This window comes from Mustela erminea, chromosome 20 (genome assembly GCF_009829155.1).
Source record: "Mustela erminea isolate mMusErm1 chromosome 20, mMusErm1.Pri, whole genome shotgun sequence".
NCBI lineage: Eukaryota > Metazoa > Chordata > Mammalia > Carnivora > Mustelidae > Mustela > Mustela erminea.
The window spans coordinates 93,840-117,049 of NC_045633.1; the positions used below are offsets into that span (position 1 = coordinate 93,840).

General features: G+C 53.1%; 2 protein-coding genes across 6 annotated transcripts; one reads left to right on the forward strand and one right to left on the reverse strand.

Annotated features, from left to right (window-relative positions):
• Positions 1 to 36: 36 nt before the first annotated feature.
• RUSF1 (RUS family member 1) lies at positions 37 to 13,828 on the forward strand. Its single transcript, XM_032326711.1, has 13 exons — positions 37 to 419; positions 603 to 717; positions 5,116 to 5,161; positions 6,742 to 6,774; positions 6,865 to 6,970; positions 9,096 to 9,197; positions 11,377 to 11,447; positions 11,526 to 11,710; positions 11,790 to 11,847; positions 12,200 to 12,270; positions 12,914 to 13,057; positions 13,155 to 13,232; positions 13,678 to 13,828. The coding sequence occupies exons 1-13, from the start codon at positions 120 to 122 to the stop codon at positions 13,773 to 13,775; spliced, it is 1,407 nt and encodes a 468-aa protein (XP_032182602.1). The 5' UTR covers positions 37 to 119; the 3' UTR covers positions 13,776 to 13,828.
• Positions 8,367 to 21,792, reverse strand: SLC5A2 (solute carrier family 5 member 2). 5 transcript variants are annotated; one of them, XM_032326708.1, is made up of 14 exons: positions 19,853 to 20,014; positions 19,236 to 19,307; positions 19,055 to 19,159; positions 18,098 to 18,262; positions 17,693 to 17,798; positions 17,366 to 17,446; positions 16,984 to 17,213; positions 16,539 to 16,674; positions 16,189 to 16,296; positions 15,931 to 16,081; positions 15,634 to 15,802; positions 15,344 to 15,559; positions 14,430 to 14,559; positions 8,367 to 8,509 (listed from the first exon to the last, which is right to left on the reverse strand). In XM_032326708.1, the coding sequence occupies exons 1-14, from the start codon at positions 19,976 to 19,978 to the stop codon at positions 8,469 to 8,471; spliced, it is 1,836 nt and encodes a 611-aa protein (XP_032182599.1). In that variant the 5' UTR covers positions 19,979 to 20,014; the 3' UTR covers positions 8,367 to 8,468. The 5 variants fall into 5 exon arrangements, with proteins under 5 accessions (XP_032182599.1, XP_032182600.1, XP_032182596.1 ...); XM_032326709.1 differs by having other exon boundaries at positions 8,377 to 8,509; positions 15,344 to 15,479; positions 19,853 to 20,017; XM_032326705.1 differs by lacking the exons at positions 8,367 to 8,509; positions 19,853 to 20,014 and adding exons at positions 20,046 to 20,140; positions 20,848 to 21,792 and having other exon boundaries at positions 13,845 to 14,559.
• Between the last annotated feature and the right edge of the window lie 1,418 nt (positions 21,793 to 23,210).

The window sequence follows — 23,210 nt, forward strand, 5'->3', positions numbered from 1 at the left end:
GACGCAGCGGCCGGCGGCATCTTCGCGGAGGAAGATTGCCCCTGCACAGCCGCCGTACCGAGCCGGAAGCGTCGAGCCGCCACGTTCCGCGCCCCGGGGCCCCGGAGGAAGGTTCCAAAATGGCTGACGGCGCGAGTCTCGAGCCCCAGCTGTGCTCGGAACAGTTCGGTTCCGGGGCGGCCCGGGGCTGCCTCGCCGCCGCCGACGGGAGCTTGCGGTGGGAGGCTTGGGGGTGGCGCTGGTGGGGGTTCTCTGGGCCCTTCCCAGCAAGACCCCAAGGACGGGACGGCGGCGGAGGGGGGACCGCCGGGGCGGCTTCCCCACCTCTCTCCGGCCTCCGGGCCGTGTTCCTGCCGCAGGGCTTCCCCGACAGCGTCAGCCCGGACTACCTGCCCTACCAGCTGTGGGATTCCGTACAGGTCAGCCCGGCGGACGGCCACGGGGGCGGGAGACGGCGCGGGCCAGGCGCCCCGCCGAGAGCGTGGAGACGGGTCGGAGCGGGACCGCGACGTGGGTCAGGTCGCCCGCGGGTGAGAGCGGCGGGAGAGCCTCGGCCTCCGTGCCGCTGCGCGCGGCCCTCACGCGCCTTTTGTCTTCTCCAGGCCTTTGCTTCCAGCCTCTCGGGCTCCCTGGCCACCCATGCGGTCCTGCTGGGCATCGGGGTGGGGAACGCAGAGGCTTCGGTGTCCGCGGCCACGGCCACCTGGCTGGTGAAAGGTGAGCCGGGCCCCCGGACCTCCCCTGTCGCTGCGGTCGGCCCATCTCGCCGGCCTCTTTTTCCTCCCGACGCGAAGTCCGACCCCTTCTCTCCGCCGTCCCCGTGTTCTGGCCTCTGGTTCTGGGCGGGGGTGTGCATGTGTGGACTCTTTCCTGATTGGACCTGGAAGCCGGCTCTCCCTCGTCCCTAAACAGTATTTTTACTGGTTTTATTCAACGATGCATTCGTTGCCAGAATACCCTCATCCTGCGCGCCAGCCGGCTCCTCATACTGTTCAGTGTCTCCACATCATCAGGCGCTCAAATCCCTGTTAATCCTCCCTCTCCTTTACCCCCGGGCTTGTTGTGCAGCAGTACCTAAGGATGCAGTTATTAAATAAAAGGACCAGCTGCTTGGCACGTGGGAATTGCTCCGTTCTGGAAAAAAAACAGTTTTGTAGTTAGTGCTGAGTAGGAAGGAGGAGGTTCTGGGACAGACAGGAGGCATTTTAGAACCTCTGGGATCCTGGGTGATGCTGTGAACAGTAACCGTATTGCATGTGCACAGCTTCTTGGAAACCCGCTCACGAAAAACAGAACATGCAGTGTGGTACCAGGCCACTTAAAGCCTGAGGCAGAGGAGGAAAAGGAAACTGCCACGGGTTCCACGCCAGGAGATGGACGGCTCCCTCCACCGTCCTTTGTCGTGCGTGACTTTTCCTGGTGGGAACTTAAATCAGACCCGAAGAGAAGGCTCTTTCTGCTTCTAGCACGAGTCTGGCCACATCTCTCTGATGAGCCTCCGTGGATCTTTTGGAAGATTTGGAGGTTCCTGCTTACATCCTTTTTTTTTTTTTTTAAAGATTTTATTTATTTATTTGACAGAGATCACAAGTAGGCAGAGAGAGAGAGGAGGAAGCAGGCTCCCCACCAAGCAGAGAGCCCGATGCGGGGCTCGATCCCAGGACCCTGGGATCATGACCCCAGCCGAAGGCAGAGGCTTGACCCCCTGAGCCACCTAGGCACCCCTGCTTACATCCTTATTAAGACTGAGCAGGCTGGCCCCATGTGAGTCACCTCTTGAAAGTAGCCTTTCTCTGTGGCCTGTTGTCCTAGCTGTCTCTTTTAATAATAATAGTTCATACAAGCTGTTTATTATCTACCGGTCTTTAAATATGCTGGCTTCACAGTAGCTCTGAGATAGGTATTGTTATACCCATTCTGCAGGTAAGGAAACTGCGGCACGAAAAAGTAATTTGACCAGGATCAGAGCCAGTAAATTGTAGGGCATGGATTTGAACCCAGGAGTTTAGTTCCAGTTTCATGTTCATAGCACCAAACTGTGCTTAATTTGAACCTTTCGATCTCCTGTTGGCTGAGTGTTTGGAATGCAGCAGGACCGGATGGATGTTTTCCATGTCATTTCTAAGCACCCTAGTCTTATCACAGACATGTTGCCCATATATATATTTGATTTATAAGATTACTTTAAGGTAGGAAAAAGGAACTACTTTTTAAAGCCTATTGTTGATATTAAAAGAAGCCTTAACTAGAAAAGAGTTTTTGGGGGCGCCTGGGTGGCTCAGTGGGTTAAAGCCTCTGCCTTCGGCTCAGGTCGTGGTCTCAGGGTCCTGGATCGAGCCCCACATCGGGCTCTCTGCTGAGCAGGGAGCCTGCTTCCCCCTTCTCTCTCTGCCTGCCTCTCTGCCTACTTGTGATCTCTGTCTGTCAAATAAATAAATAAAATCTTTAAAAAAAAAAAAAAAAGAGTTTCCGTCAGACCTGGGAAATTTGTATGCGGAGCTTTATATAAAAAACTCCCTTGGAATTTTTTGAAGTCATTTTGAATTACAGGTCTCTTAGTGGAATGTATTGTCATGACTAACAATACTACTACTACTAGCAGCTAATATTTTCACAGCCTACCACTGTATGCCAGGAATCTCGTACACTTATGTATCATATGTAACTTAATCTCTACAGCAGCCATATTGGGTAGATGCCATTTTTAATACCTTTTTCAGAGAGGTTTCCTACCTCGCCTGAGTTTACGTAGGGCCAGGATTTGGACCCAGACCGACTGACTCCTGTGTCCCACTCTTAATTACTCCATTCTTGCCAGTGGGATTTAGAGTGGAGCCTAGACAGTTTGTGGGCAGCTGATTCCTTACTACTGCTCCAACGTTTCTAGATCCTATAGCTCAGCTAGTTGTAAGTGGGGCAAAGAAGAGCAAGTGGGAATTAAGTTTCCTAGTCGAGTGGCCAGTGTTGACTTTCAGACACAGGGAGGCTACGTGTCCTTGTTGCATTCTAGTGCCAACTTCCAGATTCCGACAGGGACTCTGCGGGCTGCTGATGAAAGGCAGAGTAGGTCCCCTTTCTACCCAGTGGCCCTTGTGTGCAAGACCTACACGGGATTGGATGTGAGTGTGCAGTCAGAGGGAAGAAAAGTAGAGTCTGGCCCAGTGAGCTGTCAGTAAGTAAAAGTAATCTTGGCATGTTCAGAGTTACTAAGTTGAGCCAATACAAGAATCTTAAGTGAAACACATTTTTTGTGGAGAATAAAATATAGTTGAAAGAAAGAGGGTCAGGTGGGTGATGGAGGAAGCCTGTGAAGCTACCTGGTAGGTATTACTTCCAGGGACATACAAGGGATGGAAATAGAGAACAGAGCAGGCCAGGTGAGAAATGTGTTGTACGTACACCTCTGAGGTAGCCCCTGCTCAACCCCAGCCAGTGGTGGTGGTGAGGGAAGACAGGCTCGGTGTTGCCAGGTCTTCAGGCTCTTCCAGAAGAGCTGGACATCCAGATTTTCTCACAGAATGTCCTATTTTTGTTGACCAATTACTCTGAGCTTCAGTTACTTCATCTGTGAAAGGGAGGACCTCTCAGACGTTCATAGGATTGTGGTGAAGATGGAAAGGAGTAAAGCTTTCAGGTGTCCAGCAGCGTGTTTACTGGTGTGCCTCAGGCCCAGAGTTGCATGAAGCTGTCTAGATAGAAGGCCTTACTGCCCGAGGGTAGAGGTTGGGGCAAGGGGTCAGAACTGCTCCTTCCAGTGGAGAATGGGGAAGGTCAGCCTGTCACCACCTTTATATGCGTGGGATACTCCCAACCCTCTCTACAACCTAGTTTCCCTTCTTGCATTCCCTTAACGGTCCATGCCCTCAAGTTCAAACAAGTTAGGAGTCGTCTGCCCACCGTATCGTTCCTTCCAGTATCCACTGTATGAGGCCTTCTGAGTTAGTTGTTTGGGCCTAAAACAGTCCTTTGTGATCCCCCTGCTGAACTTAATGCTACTTTCAGTATAAGGGGTTTTAATCATGGGGTGGCAAACCTTCTGTAAGGACCAGATGGTAAATATTTTATACTTTGCAAGCTGTATTGTTTCAGCCGTAGCAGCTGACTCTGCCATTGTCTCACAAAAACAGCCATAGACAGTCTGTAAATGAATGGGCACAGCTAGGTGCCAGTAAAGCTTTATTTACAAAATAGGGCATGGAAGACTGTAGACAGCAGTTAACTGATCCTTGGTCTAAATCATGTTTCTCGTACTGACTGCTGTTTATTTTTACACTGTATTTTGAGTCTGGAATCATGACTTTCTGGGCCACAGTATCCCCTTAACCTCCTATAATGCCTGGCACACAGTAAGTAGCCAGTGAGCATGTCTTGTGCAGATGAAGGTCCAGCTGATTCCTGGAGACTTCTCTGACTAGTCTGAGAAGGCCTCTCCCACTGCCTCACACCCCCAGCTGTCTGTCATCAAACTGGAATTCAGATCCTTTTTTTCTTACTGATACTCTAATGACCACATGTGAACCTGTTGCCCAGCCTAAGAGCTAGAATATCAACAATAACCTCTGAACTTTCCACACAGGATTTCCTGCTTTTCCTTTCTTTCTTTTTTTTTTTTTTTTTATTGTTTTGCCATATATTGTTTAGTTTAAAGCCTTATGGAAGGTATATTTTGCTGTATCTAGTCTTCATGGCTTGCTTTTTCATGCAGTATTACAATAGTAGGATTCATCCATTTTGAGTGAGTAGTTGTACATTAGATTTTTGCTGCTGTCTAATATGCCACTAAGAGAATATAACAGAATCTATCTATGCCTTCTCCTGTGGATGAGCATTTGCATTATTCCCAGTCGTTGGCTGTTTGTGAACGATGCTGCAAAGAGTATTTCTGGTCCATGTCTCTTGGTGTGCATGGGCACATAGTTCGCATGGGTACATAATGAGGAATGGGGTCACTTCTGACCCCATCATACAGCTCTGTCTACCCAATATTTATGGAGCCAAACTGAGTTCCTAAGAGCGGTGACGCAAGGTGAATCAGCCATTTCAGTGCCAGGGTCTGCCAGGCCCAACAGCCCCCAAGGCTCTTCCCTGTTCCTTACCAGTGCCTCTCTCCCCCAGATTCAACTGGCATGCTGGGCCGCATCATCTTTGCCTGGTGGAAGGGGTGAGTTTGTCTTCTTGGTCTGGCCACTCTCCCCAGACGGGGGCCACAACTGTCTCATACTTGGTTGTACTTTGAGCTCCTCTTTCCTACCAGTTTCTGGGGGAGGGAAGATTCAGCAATTATTTCATCAGAGCTGAGGAGTCCTTAGTAAGTACCCAGTCCAGGTGGCTTACCCCAGCAATGAAGCCACAGAACCATTGCTATGATCACTTCTGCCTTCAGAGCATTAATTTGCAGGCCACCATGGAAAAAATCAGCCAAAAGGCTCTAAGTATCCTCTCTTTGCTTGTTGAGAAAGAAGGCTGGACAGGAAAATGCTTAATCCAAAAGGAATGCTTTTACTCCAGAAGCTCATGGGGACTAGACGGGCAGGTCATCAGGATCCCTGTCTCACATAGAATGAGCGTTCCCATCCGTCTAGGAATTAAGGATCTTGTGCTGCCGCCTTCCTCCTCATGTCAGTGTTGAGGAGTAATTTAGTATCTGCAGTTAACTGTAGGCAGATACTACCTACAAGGTGTTTGGTGAGATAGTTTATGCAAAGTGCATAGCATATTGTGGCTCATTATAAGCATAATAATAACAGTTATTACTAACACTAATAAGTGTTAGCTGTTGCTAACAGCTCTGTGCCTCACAGGCTGTCTGCTTATCATCTCTAACCCTTAGAACAACTTTGTGTAGAGAAGGATTGAATGTGTCCATTTTAGCAGACCTAAAAGGAATCACTTCCAAGTTGTACAGCTTATAACTAATAGTATCAGGCTACTGTATTGGGCAGAGCCCTAGACCAAGCCCATGTGTTCTGGTCCTGCCTTTGCCATTTGTTCCCTCGAGAGTTTGTACTGAGTGCCCCACACCCCACCGTGGGGTCCTCTTCCCTCCAGGAGGTTTCAAAGGAAGGGACAGGGAATGCTGTAAACTCTGCACTTGGTCTGGGGCTACAACATCCCCTGCTACCAGACTGCTGGAGAAGAGGTCCCCAGGTGTTTGTGCGGGGGCCAGGGAGTCCTTGCAAAAGAGGCATCCATCCTCTTGGTGATAGAATTATCCTGGGCCTGGATGTCAGAGCCTGCCTGTTGCCCCTGGCCATTAAATTTTTTTTCTTGGCCCCCGCTTTCCATATGATCTGAGGGATGTTATGCGTCCTCTCTGGGCAACTGGTCTGTAACCTGTGGGGGTTACACTAAATGTAGTTGCTTACCAATCCAAAATATGTGGACTGCTTGCTGGGTACCCTTGATCAAGTGGGAGGAAGGGGTGGGGAGATGGCAGAGGGACCCAGGGGTGGCCTCTCCCAGAGGAGGCCGGAGGGTGGGGGGCAGCCACAAGACAATCAGTTCTTTTCCCTCATGCATCATGGATTAGTGAAGGGGAATCATTAAGTGAGCTTTGAAGGTTCTCGCAGCTAATGGTATTTCAGGCAGCGGTGACAGGGGGTTGGGACAGATGTCTTCATGGAGGATGGATTTTGCCGAGCCCTTCAGACCTTAACCTCAGCCTAAGGATGGCCTGCATTGCCCACGGGTTGTGTTTTCTCCTTGAATTCAAATTGCAAACCAACCTCTCCTCCGCAACAGGACTAAACTGGACTGCAACGCCAAGCAGTGGAGGTAAGGAGGGGTTGAGACAGGAGGAGAGCTATTATGGAGGTCGCTTCCCTTCGGATCTCTAACCTCTGATCCGCCCCCCCCCCCCCCCAGGCTCTTTGCTGATATCCTCAACGATGTAGCCATGTTCCTCGAGATTATGGCTCCCGTATATCCAATCTTTTTCACCATGATCATCTGTACCAGCAACCTGGCCAAGGTATCCACCTCTCGGGCCCCCTGTACCTGCCTTGCTGGGGCTGTATCTGAGCTTACTTGGGGCCCACAGGTGAGACCAGCCTGGGCCCTGTGTTCAAAGCACTTGTAGAAAAGTGAAAAATTGCAGAGTTTCTGCTCATACTCAACCTTATTTTCTGATTCTCCTCCAGCCACATAGTTCCTCACATAGTCTAAGACAATGTCTGAAATCACAAGATTGGTGAGGAACTCTGAGCTGAAACAGAAAGGGTGTTCCCATGTCAGCATCTTGGGACCAGCTCTCTGGCTGTCTTTCATTCTTTGGGTAAAATATTTGAGTGCCTACTGCATGTTGGGCATAAAATATAGGCCGTCCCATTTTTTTCTTGGAAGAAAGCCGCACATAATTAAACAAAAGTTTATAACATTGTAGCTACAGGTATTCCAGATGAGAAGTGTCGGGGCCCAGCCGAGTCAGGAGATGGGCCTCTTCCCTAAGCCTGGGTCCTGAAGAATGAGTTTAAGGTGAAGGGTGGATGTTTTTAAGCAGAAAGAAGAGTGTGGGTCAAGGACCAGGGGCAGGACAGCGTGAAGTGGTTGTGAGGCTGGAGGGTCACATGGGTGAATATGAGCTCTTTCTCTCTGCCAGGCTGCTCACCCTCACAATTCCTTCAGGTTGGCCACATCCAGGTGAGGAGACTGAGGCATAGTTCAGTAAAGAGCCTGTCTTCACCACAGGCTTAAGTACCTGGCACAGAGCAGTGACTCAAGAAGACACGCAAGATCCATGTAAAAAGCCCATCTGTCTGTCCACAGTCACTTCAGAGCAGCGCTTCTCCACAAGGCACTAGTGGCATTTCAGAGACAGCAGTTCTTGGTGGGGGATTGCATGTAGCCCAGTGCCCTGAGCACCCCCTCCAACTCCAGGGCAGGAAACACCAGAGAAAACTAGTGCTGTAGCTGTAGACCAATGATCAGGACCTCCGCCATCTGTTTCAAATTAGGCACTATACTCTGCCTTTGGCGCCTCGGTCTCTTCATCTGTCATGTGAAGGAGTAGGATAGGGCCATGAACTTCCCCTGACCACCTGTCACCCTCTCGAGAGTTCTGCTCTCAGTGACTAATACCTCCGTACCCAGGTAGACCAGTCAGAAGCCTGGCTGTCATCCAGGCCTTCTCCTTCTTGCCCGCTGTTCCCTTCAGCTGGACTTCCATCTGGTGGTTCCTTGTTGCTGAAGAAAGCTTGGTTGCTTCCTAGGGAGTCTCCTTGCTTGCACTCTCCCCTCTCCATTACTTCTCCGAGCAGCCTGTAGCCCTGCATCAGGTCGTCTCCCTGGCCTCGTTGCTCCTGGATGAAGACCCTACCAAGATCTGCAGGATTCCACAGGGTCTGGTCAATCCAGCCTCCTTTCGTAGCACATTCCTCTTACCTTTGAACAAATGATTTCCTCTGCCTGCCCGACAGCTTGTTCATTTGTTGATTGTCTTTCGATTTATAGACTTCATGAGGGCAAGGGTTCTATCTGAATTCTATCACAGCACTAAATCTGTGTCTGGCATCTAAAAGAGATTTGATAAGTGCGAAATGGATGACAGTGATCAGTGACCCGCATTGATGAGTTCTTCCATTCTAGATCTCAGGGATTGAGGAGGTCTAGGTACCATGGGAGGCCAGGGCCATCACTGTGGGTTTTGAGGTGGCCTGGAAGACTTGACTAGGCCTCCACTGGGACCGAAGAAGGGTGGAGTAGGTTACAGGCAGAGAGGAAGCATAAAGTTGGAAACCAGGCTGGACCTGGGAGCTTAGCAAAGAGGCAGGTATAGTCAAAGTAGAAGCTCTGGACTAAGAACAGTCTTTGGGCCTCTACCCTGGAGAAAGAAATGGAGTTCCTTGGGACTAGGCCACAGAGAGGTATGACAGGCAGAGCTTTAGTTTTCTCCAGGACTAAGAAGGGACGTGGACCTAGTCGAAGTGTGAGGATGAGAACAAGATTCCAAGGACCGCATTCAGGGTTTTGCTCTTTGGTCACCTGATGCCTGGTTTTCTCAAATTGGTTTGAGTCATTTACTTGGCTCAGCCACAGAAGTGCCTTTGTTGCCACAGCACGTGGCCATTCTGACTTTCCTTCTCCCTTTCCCCACCTAGTGCATTGTGAGCGTGGCTGGTGGGGCCACTCGGGCTGCCCTGACCATGCACCAGGCCAGGAGAAACAACATGGCTGATGTGTCAGCCAAGGACAGCAGCCAGGTGAGCAGCTGCAGTTGGGGTTGGAGGGAGCCGGAGCAGGGAGGCAGGCCAGGCCATGATTTGGGCGTATGGAGAGAAGCCCCCCAGTGCTCTTAAGGGTAGGGGTGGGAGACACACACATGGGCGGAAATGTCGTGCTCCCAGCTCTGACTAACTTGGGCAGTCCGGTTGAGGGCATGAGTGCTAGTGGCGGAAAGTCCCACCCGATCATCTCAGCTCCTTCCTGATGCCTGTGGGGCCAAGAGTGGGCCCTCGCTCTGGCCTTCACCCTCTCTGGGCCATAGCCCTAGCCTCTGAGGTGGATGTCTGACCACATGAGACCCCATATGTCAAAGCCCTTGGAGGGTCAAAAAGTGCTCAGCATGTGAGGGGGGCTGGGGTCATTGGCCAGAGGTATCCACATGACAGTTTCGTGGGCCTTTCTGACCCCGCCCATCACCTGACCAGGGCGTCCTGGAGTAAAGGTGGGGACCGTTAAGGCTGAACTCGACGGGTATGGGATGCTCCCAGGCTCCTGTGCTAGCTGCTTACGTGTGTAGCATTGTTAACTCCTACCAGCCCCAGGAGGCAGATATGTTGTTCTTCCTGTTTTACAGGAGGAGAATGAGGACTGGTTAGTCGGAAGTGTCCCAGAGCTTTGACACTGAAGCACTTTAGAAACCTCTGTTCTGTCCAGTCCTACACTCTGTCCTTCTCTAAAATTGTTTTGCTCAGTTTCTAAATAGAAGTTGTTTTAAATTTAAAATTAACTCCTTTCAACAATATTAGGTGTTAAGCTATAAACACAAGCTAATACTTACTAAGTGCTAACCGTGTGCCAAGTATTTCATTTATATGAACTCATTAATGCAGGAGGGACTCATTGTTGCCATTCTACAAAGGAGGAAATAAGTCAGAGAGAGGTTCAGTCCTCTTGAGCACCTTCGTGCACGTCCCTTCTCTCAGGAAGTGGTTGGATTCATTCTTCCCCATTGTCTCTTCCCTAGGTTGTCAGGAAGGGAGAAATAAGTACAGCCCAGGACTTGAGTATTAGGATCTCCCTGCTTTATGCCTGCTCTCTCTCACCTCCTCTCTTTCCAAACCCCAACCCTCCTTACACTCCAGGCTGTCTTTTCCAAGCCCATGGGCTCCCTCAGCTTGCAGAAGCAGAAACACATCACTGGGGCAACACAGGAGATGCGCTCAGTCCTACAGCAGGCCCCTGATTTCTGATGTTGCTTTATTGCCGCTTGATGTGGCTGCTGGAAATGAGTCTTTCCACCTGAGGGAGAGGTGGTCCTCCTGCTCTTGTGCAGCCAAGACCTCTAGTCTATTTACCATCACACCCACAGCTTTTTTTTTTTTTTTTTTTTTTAAAGATTTTATTTATTTATTTGAGAGAGAGACAGTGAGAGAGAGCATGAGCGAGGAGAAGGTCAGAGGGAGAAGCAGACTCCCCATGGAGCTGGGAGCCCGATGCGGGACTCGATCCCGGGACTCCGGGATCATGACCTGAGCCGAAGGCAGTCGTCCAACCAACTGAGCCACCCAGGCGTCCCACACACCCACAGCTTTTATTTCGACAGCCCACCCCTTTGCCAGGACAGCTGGGTAGGAAGAGCGCTCTCAGCCTCAGACCTGCTTTATGCCAGAACCAGCTCTCCCTTCAACTTCAGTAGTCAGGAGCCACCAATCCAGACTCTTCCTCCCTTACAATGAGTTGGGGACAGGTGGCCTGGTGTCTGTTCTCCTTGGGTGAGCTCATTCAGGCCATCTCAGGCCATTGGAGAGTTCTGATAACTGATTCTCAAGGGAGGAGGTTTGGATCTTGTGCCTTTCTTCCTGAGTGGTTCCCTTAAACCCTTAAACCCTACGTATACAATAGGAGCTGAGGGGGATCAGTCTTTGTAAACCACTAAATTGAAGAACTTCCTCATTCCAAGGACATTAGCTTGCCTGCGTATAGAGGTACTCAGAGGACTCTTGCAAAACATGTTCGAAGGGCATTGTATTCACCTAGACGCAGAAGCAGCTGGTATCTTAAATGACCACTCGTGAAAAACTGACTAGGCGTCCTCATCAGTGTAGGGAGCCCTAGGAGGAACCGCAGCAGGGAAGAAGGTCATGAAAGGTGCTCAAGGGGATTTACCCTGGCCTGGAAGGAAGCTCTCCAACTCCCAGCCCTTCTGCCGTTTTCTAGGAGACCCTGGTAAACCTGGCAGGGCTCCTGGTCAGCCTCTGGATGCTTCCCCTGGTGTCCGCCGGCCCTGGGTAAGCCGGGGTGGAGGGCAGGGAGGAGGTTCCCCGGTGCGCCTCCACCCCTGTTGACCACCCCCCTCTCCCACCCAGCTTCAGCCTCGGTTGTTTCTTCTTCCTCACCGCCCTTCACATCTATGCCAACTACCGGGCGGTCCGAGCCCTTGTCCTAGAGACCTTGAATGAAGGCCGGCTCCGGCTGGTCCTGAAGCACTTCCTTCAGAGGGGAGAGGTCCTTGGGCCCACTTCAGCTAATCAGATGGAGCCACTGTGGACAGGTGACCCGACCCCTTGGTCTTAAGTGCTGTGTCTCCCAGTCTCTCCCCGTCTGGGCCTCCTGACCCCAGCTTCCCACAGGTTGTTGGCCATCTCTGTCTCTGTCCCTGGGGGTCCCCCTACACCGCTTGATCTCCAGGTAAGTGGCCCAGTGTCTTCCATCCACCCCTGCTGCCACCCCCACTCCCCACATACGCTCTTTGCTCCAGTTAGACACTGGCTTCCCCTTACTGGGCCTCACCTCTCTATTCTAGGTCCCTTATTGCCACTAGTCAGACTTGGGGGCAGCAGGGGTGTGACACAGAGTAGATAAAAGGGATACATTTGTCAGACACAGGAAAACAGGAAGGATGGATGTCGCATGCCTGGGTAGTGGCTGCGAGAGAGGAGGAGGTGGTGAGGGACAGATGAAGGCAGGACAGCTCAGCCGACCGGCGGCTACTCCTGCTTTCGCGCTCTCCTCCCCCACTCCGCTCTCGTCTTTCCTTCAGTGTCTTTGAGCTACAACAGCTGGTTGAGGGACACCAAGAACCTTACCTCCTTCACTGGGACAAGTCACGAAGTAAGTGTGCTGTGCTCTTCCAGCCCTAGACTCACCCTGCTGGGGTCCATCAGCTCCAAAGCCTCAAGCCTTGGACAATTTAGAGGCTGCCTGGTCTCTTGGAGGGAGCTCTAGACTAAGACTTGGTGCATTCAAATTATAGCTGCATGCCCCAATGAAATTCACTTTGTCCCTGTGTAAAATGAGGCTAACAATGCCTGCCTTATTGTCTGCATGTTTTTATGAGAATCCGATAAGGCGATATTGTAAAGCACTTTATATATTGCAAAGTAGTCAAATGAGATTAGGACCTTTGCTTATCCCTGGAGAACTTTTCTCTCCCATCCTGAGTTCCCTGTTGAGGAAACAAATGCTGAAGTTTACTGGCCCACTGGTTGTGTGCTAAAAGGTGCTTATTCTCACTAGACGTGCAAAATAAACCCACCTCAGTGGCCTCCTCTAAAGCTGTATTTGGAAATTGGGCATTTCGGTTTGGCAGAACATTGGAACAACAGGAGATGAAGACGGAAGGGAAAGGGTGAAAGCTAGCCTCCGTCTGTGCCAGGCCAACGCCTCGAGACAGGGATGAAGCAGGATGGTAGGGTTGAGGGTGTTTGGGGAAGTGGCCCTTCCCTAACACCAGTCTGTCCCTGGGTGTCTCCAGGCCGAGTGCAAGTTGTTCTGAGCCAGACGGCAGGCCCTGAAACCATCCTGAGGGCTGCCATACACGGATTGGTGCTTGAAGCCCTGCAGGGAGAGGGGCCCCTCCCAACAGAACTGACAGAACTGAGGAACCAAGTCCAGGCAGGTAAGCACCTCACAGTCTAGACTGCTGATGACTCACAGAAGAAGGACTCTGTTCCACTTGGGGACCTGACGGCTTCTCGGTCTGCACCCTCCTCCAGGTCCTGAGAAGGACAGCTGGGTCATTGTCAGAGAGACACACCAAGTGTTGGACAAGCTATTCCCAAAGTTCTTGAAAGGTAACATCCTTAAGCTCCACGGCTCTTTGGCCTCGGAGGCCGCCTCCCCAAGAGACCCTGCCTAACCTGTTTCCTTGTCTGCAGTAGGGGGAGGTTAGGGATACTGAGGCTGTGTCAGTATTGACAATCTCTATAATTCCATTTGGCGTTGAAGAACTGGGGGCGTGGGGTGGGGAGGTTTGCTCACAAATGACTGATGATGATCTTACATTTAGCACCTACTCCATTCCAGCTTTCCCATGTGCTAAGTCAGTGAATTCTAGCTACAGCCAGATGAAGTTTTAGCCTCATTTTGTGCCAGAAATGACCCAGCAGAGGCAAGAGGAGCCTGGGCAGTACACACAGCATGCGCCTGGCCTGTGCTGCTTCTTCCCGCTCTCCCCAGACTCCCTAGAGTCTTCTCCCCAGCAGTCCCACTGGCACCCTGATTATGACCTCTCCCCAGGACTGCAGGATGCTGGCTGGAAGACTGAGGAGCACCAGCTAGAGGTGGATGAGTGGAGGGCCACCTGGCAGCTCTCTCCAGAAAAGAAGATCTTGTGAGCAGCCCAGATGGGAGACCCAGGTCCCAGGATAGGAGCCTAGAGCAAGCACACTTTGGCCACAGCAGAATGTGGGAACAGCAGCTTTATTTTTGCTTAGGGGAACTGCTGTGGCACTTTGTCCAAGGTCTCGTGGGCTGTAACTGCCAGTCAGATGGATGGGGACCCCAGACAGAGACAAGGTGGAGAGAAGGGGAACCAGGGCCTACCCCTTCCCACCAGAGCCTGCCCTCTCCCGCTCCTGCCCTACTCCCTTCTCACCACTGCAAGGCGCCTCACCCCCATTCATTGTGAAGCTGAGCTCTGCCCTGGCTGTAGCTCATGGTGTCCAGCAGAGTTGGCCTCAGGCATAAAAGCCCCAGAAGAATGTGGCCACAGCCATCATGAGCAGGGCATTGACGTTGACCACACGGGCCCAGCTCGAGTCCTCGCTGATGTCCTCCAGCCGCCTGGCTGCTGCAGCCGCCGCCTCCTGGGTAGGGGCTGGGGGACTGCCCGCCCCACCCCCACTCATTCCACAGAACCAGAGCAGGCACCTGCGGAACAGGCCTGGTGCTGGGGACTGGGCGTCTAGGAAAAATGGACACGGGACAGTGAGTGTGAAGGAACCTGGCTCCCCTAGTCCCTGGCCCCACGTCCTGGAGGAGTGCCTTACCCTCCATCTCCACAGCGTGCTCCGGACACCCATTCTGTGTAGGGGGTGAGGTTGGACCTTCCAGCGCATCGGCATCCAGGTCCTCTCGCTCCTCCGTGCTGTGCCGCAGACTGAAAACCAGGCGGTGGAGCTGGGGACGCGAGCAGGGACCAAGTGAGAGTGCTGGTCTTCCCCCCACCCCCGCCCCGGACCCTGAAGTCTCTTGTCTACCTGGACACCTCAGACACCTTAGCTCTCTCTGTCCACCCTGTACACATGTTCAGACTCAGCTCAGCAAACCCAGCCTGCCATGGCTGCCCTTTGCCCTCAGACTAAAGCTGAGCTCTTCAGCTGCGTGTTCAGAGCTCTTGGCCCTGGTCACCCCTTGCTTCCTTGCCCCCAGTCCCTGTCCCCACTCAAATTGTAGTCCTGTATAGACTCTAGTCCTGCTAACAGTGTTCCTTCCTGTGGATATTTGTGCGTATAATTTCTGCTGCTGCCTTTCCTCCACTTCACCTGTGCAGCCCTGCCCGTCCTGCGCAGCTCATCTGTCCTGGCCCCGTCATCCCTGCCCTGGGGCTCCTGCCCTGCAGCAGCACAAGACCAAACCCTCTTGTGGGCCTTCAGGATAGTGTGCTGTCCTTCTTAGCCACCAGTCAGATCTGTGGTTTGAGTCCTGGGGACCACTGCAAGGACCCACAGTCTTAAAGCCCACCCAGAACACCTCAAATAAATGTCATTTAAGTAAAATGTTGTGCTTGCTTTGCAAATGCAGCTTCCAACTGGATTCCCAGTCTGCCCTCATGGACCCTCTGTAGAAATCCAGTCCTCCTCACTGGGCATTCCTGGAAGTGGATTGGCAGACTAGGGAGTAGAGAGGGCTGCACTGACTCACATGGTGCATATTTGGTGCCCATGCAGAGGCCGGCACTTACATGCTTGCGGGGGATGGGTGCTGTGCACAGTGAGACTGCGATGGTGAGGAGGCCAGAGCAGATGAAGAGCACAATGGCAAAGTAGAGGTAGTGCATGCCGCAGAGGAGCGCCGGGCACGCTGAGGGCTGCACACAGCTGCCCGAGCCAAAGGAGAACTCGGGAATAAGTCGTGCCAGACCCATAAGCAGGCCCCCAATCAGTCCCCAGAAGGCACCCTGCCAGGGGAGAGAGTGTCAGCCTCTTCTGTGCAGGTTCTGCCCCCAGGTTCACCACCTACACACAGACTCACCTTTTCATTGACACGGGGCACAAAGAGCGCCAGCACAAAGACGGCCGACACAGGTGGCGCCAGGTAGCTGGAGACTGCCTGAATGTAGTCAAAGAGCTGCCCACCCTGCGCTGCCTGCACCACGGGTAGCCAGGCCACGGACACCGCCACGATGAACACCACCCAGAGCCTGCGGTGGGTGGCCATCGGGAGATTCACCCAGGATTCCCCAGCTCCCCCTAATCCTGTGAGTGTTCCCTGCCCCCACCCCGTGGCTGGTTGGTGGGGCAGGATCTTGGGGGGGAACCCAGGCCGCACCTTCCTACGAGCAGCAGCTCGCGATCGCCTGCGCGGGGCCGCAGGCGCGTGTAGATGTCCATGGTGAAAAGCGTGCTGCTGCTGTTAAAGATGGAAGCCAGCGAGGACATGAGCGCAGCCAGCATGACCGCCAGCATGAGTCCGCGCAGACCTGCAGGCCGACGGGAGCTGTGAGTCCCCAGCCATCCCCGGGAGGGTGCAGACTTGGCACGGGGTGACCCCTCCCAGTGGCAGTCTCCGCAGCGGGCCAGCCCTTACCATTGGGCATGAGCTTCACGACAAGCCGTGGGTAGGCGATATTGGAGCAGCCCACCTCGGTACCGCACACGCGTTTACACACTTCGGGCACCACACACGCCACCTCGTCTGCAGGAAAGAGGGCACAACGTGGCTAGGGCGGGACCTGGTCTGGGAACTCAGATCCCTGAAGTGGGGACAGGAAATGCTAGTGGAAGAGAGAGAGGACCTCTGGTGGGAGGTGGGCCTGGGTTGATGGGATTTCCAAATCAAAGGACAGTAACGGAAATGGGAAATAGGCCCCTGTTCCCGTACACAAGGGGCTGGATGGGGCACAGGACTCTTGGTGGGGGCGGGGTTGCAGACATTACCTGGATAAAGAATGCGGCTGATCATGCCTGGCATGACCATGAGGAACATGGGCATCAGCTTCAAGTAGCCGCACAGTATGCAGCCCGCCTTGATGTGGGTCAGACTCTTCCCGGCCAGACAGCGCTGCACGATGACCTGCGGCAAGGGCTGTTCAACTACCTGCGTTCCATCCTGCATACAGCGCCCCCTCCGGCCTTGTCTCTGCTCACGGCTCTCATTCAGGCCTGCCTCTGGTCAGCGGTGCTGGCAATTCACCTTCACTCAGAGCCAGAGTCTTTGGATTCCACTGGGTCTGGTTTAGCCCCATCCCGGCCAGGTTCCTGACCACTCAGCTGGGTCTTTGAGCACCCCCAGATGGGTTCCGGTTCCACCCAGCTCCGCTCTGCCCACAGTGGTTCTGGTTCTGCCCCAGCTTCCCTCCCGGCCGGAGCCCTGCCCCCGCACCTGGTCGCTGCACCAGTACCAGCCGGAGACGATGGTAAGTCCCAGGAGCAGTGCTGGCCATGGCAGGTCCCCCGTCACAGGGTCCCGGAGCAGGTGGTAGGAGTCAGGCCGGGGTCGGTAGCAGGAACTTGAGATATTGCCCACCGCCGGATCCTCAGAAACCGTCAGCGACGTCACGGCTCCCAAGTATTTCTCGAAAAGCCCCGAATACCCGCCCACCTCGTGGAAGGCTGTGAGGGCAGGGCTGTCAGGGGACCCAGCGCGTGTGCCAAGGCCCTCCCTAGGACCCATATGCTGGAGACGGGCATTGTCTCTGCTCCCAGCTTGAGAGCTCTGTCACTCTCAACCTCTGTGCCCTTCCCCCACCGGCTAAGCTCCGTACCGTAACCCATGAGGATGAAGGCCCCCCCAAGAATGACGAAGGTCTGTACGGTATCCGTGTACATCAGTGCCGCCAGCCCTCCTGCAACGGGCCTGTGTCAGTGGAGACAGCCCAAATAGGATGCCCCGAGCACATATGGTGTCTTCCTGCGGGTTTGAAAGATGTGCTCCTTCCTGGAGAGCAGATTTCAAAGAAATGGCCCCTTCTCCGGGCTCATGTACCCGGTCATCAGGAGGTAGGAATGAGTGAGCAGAATGTGCTTGCTTCGGTGACGCTCCCAGCAAATCTTCAAGCCCACTCCATCCCTAAGCGCCCTGCCACAGCCACCTGTCACAGTGTAGATCATGGTGATGCCCAGAAGAGCGATGACCGAGGCATAGATGTTCCAGCCCAGAGCCTGTTGAATGAATACTGCCCCGGAGAACATGTCCACCTTGGGAGAAGGAGTGATAGCACAGGTCAGGACCCAGGGACCCAGGTTTTACCTCATGCCCAGACCACGACCCTATGTGGCCACGCTTCAGAGGTTCTCTTCTTTTCCGATGGTCTGCCCTTCCCAGGTCCCACCCATTGTGGCCACAGCCCCCAAACCTGTTTCTTCCAGACCGTGCTTCAGTCTTGGTTCTTACAAGGGATTTCTCCTTTGTCCCGCCCCCTCCAGGGCTTTCTAGAGACCCCCACTCGGTGACCCCTCCCTTCCAGGGCCCTCCCCCGCCCTCCATGAACGCGCACCGAAATCTTGGTGAAGATGTACAGAAAAAGCGAGAGCATTGACAGGTAGAGGCGGATACGATGGCCTCCGAAGCGCTTGCGCAGGTACTGCGGCATGGTAATGACGCCCGCGGTCAGGTACACTGGTGCGAAGACCCAGCCCAGTAACAGCACCACGAACAGCGCCTGCGGGGACCGCGGACCGCTGAGGATGGCTGAGAGCCTGCCATGAGTGCGCCCTCACCCCGAAGGGTGTAAGACACCTCTTTCTGAACGCGTTCTACCAAGGAAAGTTCTCACTGGGGACCCAGAGGTATACCCGGGGTATTAAGGGACAGAGTCTTGACACCTCCATGGGCCCTTAACTAGAGTCCTCCTACTCCTCCCCGGCCACGGCCCCTGGCCAGTCCCTCCCAAGGAGGTGCCTGTGCCTTCACCTGCCAGCACTTGAATCCGACCACAGACCCCCTAGCCTGACCACAGCCTCTGCCTCCCCTCTGCCTCTCCACCCAACTAAACCTTCTGTCCCCCAAGACTCAGCGCAGAGCCTCCTCCTCCAGGAAGTCCTGATCTCCCCAACCCTCAAAGACAAGCCTCAGTCCTAGAGCTTTGTCTCCCTCCCACTTCCACAAGGGACTTTAATTTGGCCCAGAGATCCTCACAGCTTCAGAGAGGATCAGAACGGGCACTTCACTATCTTTGAGGCTGTTCATCCCACTTCAGAGAGGAGTAAATCAAGGCCACAGAGGGTAGTGGCTGGTCCCAGCTTACACAACAAGTCAGGAGCAGGCCCTGAAAGTCGTCACCTCCGACATCCCCCTGCCTGCAAGCTGGACGTGTGACCCTCGCTCGAAGCCCAACCACACCCACCACGGGAAAGTCCCACCTCCAGCCTTACATCCCCCCTGCTTGGAGCCTCCCCAGGTGTGACAGTTCCAGGGGTTCTCACAGGGGTTATTGGCAAAAAGGGGGTCTCACATTCCACTCAAATCCAGCCACAGCCAAACCGCTTGCAGCACCAGTGCCTGCGAGGCCCACAAAGTGGCCACTGCCGATGTTGCTGGCAAAGAGGGAGGCCCCGACCTAGATGGCCAGAGGTGGGGGTGAGCGAGGCTGCTTCTCTAGGCCTCCTCCCGCTCCACAGCACAGCCTTGCTCACCGGCCACCACACCATGCTTCGTCCTGCCAGGAAGTAGCCGCCAATGGTGCCTCTGTTGGTTCTGCACATGGACTGAGCGACAAGAGTTGGGGAGGAAATGTGGGTTCGGAGCACATCTTTGGACCCCATTAGCTTTCTCAACACATTCCTCAGCCTTGTTTCAGGCTGAAGATTAACCAGCCCTGGGCTTTCTTGATGGTTCCCACCCAAATCCCTCCCCCAACCTCCTCAGAGGCACCTAGAGCAACCCAGGCCCTAACCTAGTGCCCAACGACACAGGCTTGAGTGTGGCTGAATGCCGCCTGACTCTTCCTGGGGCCTCGGATATGGATGGGCTTCTGGTCAGATACCGTGATAGGGGAACAGAGACCTCATGTAGAATGCTGTCCCTGCTGGAGAGCCACTGATCCCTTCAGCTAACCCTATCCAAAGGTGGGAAGACACAGAATGAGGACTGGCTAGGCCTTCCTGAGGCTATCAAAAGATCTGCTTGCCTCCCAGCCCCGGTTTCTTCCTCAGAGACCCAGGCATCCCACCCCTGCTGAACATGGGGTCTCCCTGAGACTTTCCTTCCAGACCCCAGAAGCCTGACCACCAGCAGCACCCCAACTTCTCACCCACAAGCCGACACCAATGACCAGCAGGAAATAAGCAGCAATGACCAGGATGTCAGCAGAGTTGTTAATTAAGACCCTCTGGTTTCCCAGTCCTGGTACGGAGCCTGCCTCTGTGTGTTCCTCCATTCTGCCTATGATCTGTCTCTCCAGGGACCAGCCAGTGGATTTCCTCACAGGAGGGATTAATGGTTACCTCAGGGTCAGTGAGCCGACAAGTCCCCTAGCTCTTGTTCCCCCTCCCCAGCTTTGTTTAGCTGAATCAGGTCTCATCAAGGCCGAAAACTCGTCCTGTGGAACAGACAGCTTTCAAGTTCAGGAGCATTCCTTCCTGGGCCTTAGCCCCCACACTGTCCCCAGTGACCCAGGCTCAGTATTACTCCTTTCATCCATGCTTAGGTCATGCCTAGGTCAACCTTGACCTAGGGAGCGTGGCTGAGTCAGTCTCCTTGTATTTACTAATCCAGAGGGATCATTTTCAAATGGAAATCTGACAGTGTCACTCTGCTGCTCAGAAACACTTCCTAGTCCCCATCACACTAAAGGAGGTAGGAGCTTTTCAGCCTCGTGTTCAAGGCCTGCCGTGCCCTGACCCCTGCCCGCTCTTCCTCCTCGCTCCTCCGCACCAAACCTGGGGTGATGTCACATGTCCCTCCAACTCCCTTGCCCTGCCCAGGCCCTATATTCTCACACACCCAAAGTTTTGCCTTAGCTGTGCATTCTGCTTAGAGTGCCTCCCTGCTTCCCAAAAGGCTCACTCCTACCTCACAGAAGGTAACCTTCAGTACCCAGCCCATGTCAGCTCTTTAAGAAAGGCTTCTCTGAATTTTCTGATACAGTTAGGAGCACATTGTGTTGTCCTCCTCTGGGTGCAGGTCTGCCTTCCCAACAGACTAGGGGTTACCCACAAGCAGGAAATGACCTGACTCATCCCTGGAGTCCTATTGCTCAGCACAGGGCTGAACGGAAGAAGGGAGAGGATTGATAAATAACAGTACCTCTGTCTTTCTAGGAGAACTGGCCAGACTTGGGTGTCTGATTATGACAAGTTAGGTTCATGCCTGAGATGAAGAACAGAAAACAATATTTAGGGGAATATATTTAAGGAAGGCCTTAATTGGGTCCTTTCAAAGCAGATCCGGAGAGTTGGGTGCAAGGACTTTCCTGAGGAGGAAGTGAGGGGAAGTGAGACAAAGAAAGAAGAAAAGCCAATAAAGGGGCATTTTGATTAAAAGGTTGCCACTGTGAATGAACAATCTCGGTGGAGACTCTTTGAGACACTTGGAGAAGGTACCTCAGAATTGACCTCCTCAGAGCCAGGAAGCAGGAGTATTTATTCACCAATTCCTGTCTCTGAGGTTACAGAACCTCCCCCTCCCACTTCAGGTGTGCTGGGTGCAGGAGCACACTTGTTTCCCCAGAGAGCACCCTCAGACAAAACCTCACGGAGCAGCTGAGGAGACTCAGCTGGAGAGACTGGGTGTCTGGGAACTGTCTGCATAGGACTTCCCCGACGGGCTCAGTGGATAAGGGCGGCACATCCACAGCGTCTGCTTCAGGGGATGATAAATTTGAAGTGCCTGAGAAAAATCCAGGTCCTAGTGTCAGAGGACACATTGGGGTTATAAGTGCTTAGAATCAATATGCCCTCTTTGTGGCCTGCAAAACCCCTGGTGATGCAACACCTATTTCCTCTTTGACCTCTTCTACTACTGTCCCCCTTACTGCTCCTAATCCAGGCCTACCGGCCTTCTTTCCTTTTGTTCGATATGCCCAGCCCCTTCCTACATCCTGGCCTTTGCACTTGCTGTTTCCTCCTCCCGGAATGCTCTGCTTACGCTGTTTGCCTGGCTGTTTGCATTCCTCCACCTTCCAAGTCTCAACTTAGATGTTACATATTCACAGAGACTATCTCGTTAAAAGTAACCCCTTCTTCCCTTTCGCTAACTCTATGATTATTGTTATTATTATTATTATTCTTTCTCTATTTCTCCCCCTTCTCACCCTCCTTCCTTCTATTAACAAACATTCACTGAGCACCTACAGCCAGCTAGATAGCTTTCTAGACACTGGAGAGACAATGGTCAGCAAAACAAACATGTAATCTGACAGACGAACTCTTAGGAGCTTGCGTTCCAGTTTCAGAAACGGACATAAATATGCAGCAGATAAACAGCTATTTGCAATAGTGATCGTGCTATGAAGGACTAGGGAAGTGCTATGGATGGAAACAAGGAGAAAGAGTGAGCTTTATTTAGGCCTTCGGGAACGTCTCCTTTAGTTCATCACATGTGATGTCATCAGTGTACTTGTCATTTGTCGCCTCTACGGGACTTCAGCTCCACGAGGTCAAGAACTATGTCTGCTTGGTTCCCTGTGGTCTCCCCAGCACCTGACAGAGAGCCTGGCATAGTGCATACTCAATCAGTACTTGCTAAAATGAATGAATCGAGACTAGAGACGGCCGGTGGGGGCATCCTCAAGACAGGAAGGTGGTTAGAAGCCAGGGTACAAAGTTCTCCAGGGAGACTGCGGGAGGAGAAGAGCCGGAAGCCTAGGAAGGCCCAGAGAGAGGAGCTTCAGAGAGGAAAGAATCTGGGGGGGGGGGGGGTCAGGCCAAGATAAGGACAGAGAACCCCTCACATTTGTCTTACTCACACATGCTCTCCTTGGCTACCTGTTCCTCCTCAAGTAGGAAGGGTCTCTGCGAATCCATCATTTCCAGCTTCAAAATCTCCTGCACTTTGGACTCAAGAATCCCAGCCCTCTCCTTAGGGTACTGCAGGGTCCAAAGTGAAGGTTCAGAGGCTCAAAAAGGCTCTGGGCCCTAGGAGTTCAGATGGAGCCTAACCTCCACATCTAAAAATCCCAGGCCCAGCCATTTCTGCTGGGGCTTAGCTCAGGTGTTCCCTCCTCCAGGAAGACCTACTGGACTCCCAGTCTGAGTTAAAAGCCTCCTTCTGGCTCATACAGCCCCCAGTGTTTCCTTTGGTCATGACTCTGACCACCCCAAGTGTCATCCTCTGCTTAGGGGAGAGGCTATGAGTTAGTACAAGTAAGAGCGAAGCTGTGCCTTCGTGCCCAGATTCAGAGAGTGGCCATAAATTGGCACTTCTGCATGGAGCCCCATTTTGGAGGGTCTTTTCAGGAAGGGAGGAAAATCTGAAAATTAGAGAAGGTGACAAGAGTAGGAGGGAGTGGGGGAGGGGGGCTGGAGACAGGTCAATGTTTATTTCAAGGATGCAGGTTGCTGAAGAAGTGGGGAGTGAGGGTGGGAAGTTTCCGTGGGGCCCAGTTCGACCTCCTGTTCTGGCTCCCTACTATCTGTACAATCCAGTGCAGGCTCATTGGATGTGTGAGA

Excerpts from the sequence above, each read along its gene's own strand:
- SLC5A2 (XM_032326705.1), bottom strand. The coding sequence starts at position 19,304 with ATGTGCAGAACCAACAGAGGCACCATTGGCGGCTACTTCCTGGCAGGA. Across the intron at positions 16,675-16,983 it reads GGTACTGGTGCAGCGACCAG|GTCATCGTGCAGCGCTGTCT; the intron begins GTGCGGGGGCAG and ends CCCTTGCCGCAG. Across the intron at positions 16,297-16,538 it reads CAGCCGCATTCTTTATCCAG|ACGAGGTGGCGTGTGTGGTG; the intron begins GTAATGTCTGCA and ends TCTTTCCTGCAG.
- RUSF1 (XM_032326711.1), top strand. The coding sequence starts at position 120 with ATGGCTGACGGCGCGAGTCTCGAGCCCCAGCTGTGCTCGGAACAGTTC. Across the intron at positions 718-5,115 it reads GGCCACCTGGCTGGTGAAAG|ATTCAACTGGCATGCTGGGC; the intron begins GTGAGCCGGGCC and ends TCTCTCCCCCAG. Across the intron at positions 13,233-13,677 it reads ATTCCCAAAGTTCTTGAAAG|GACTGCAGGATGCTGGCTGG; the intron begins GTAACATCCTTA and ends ACCTCTCCCCAG.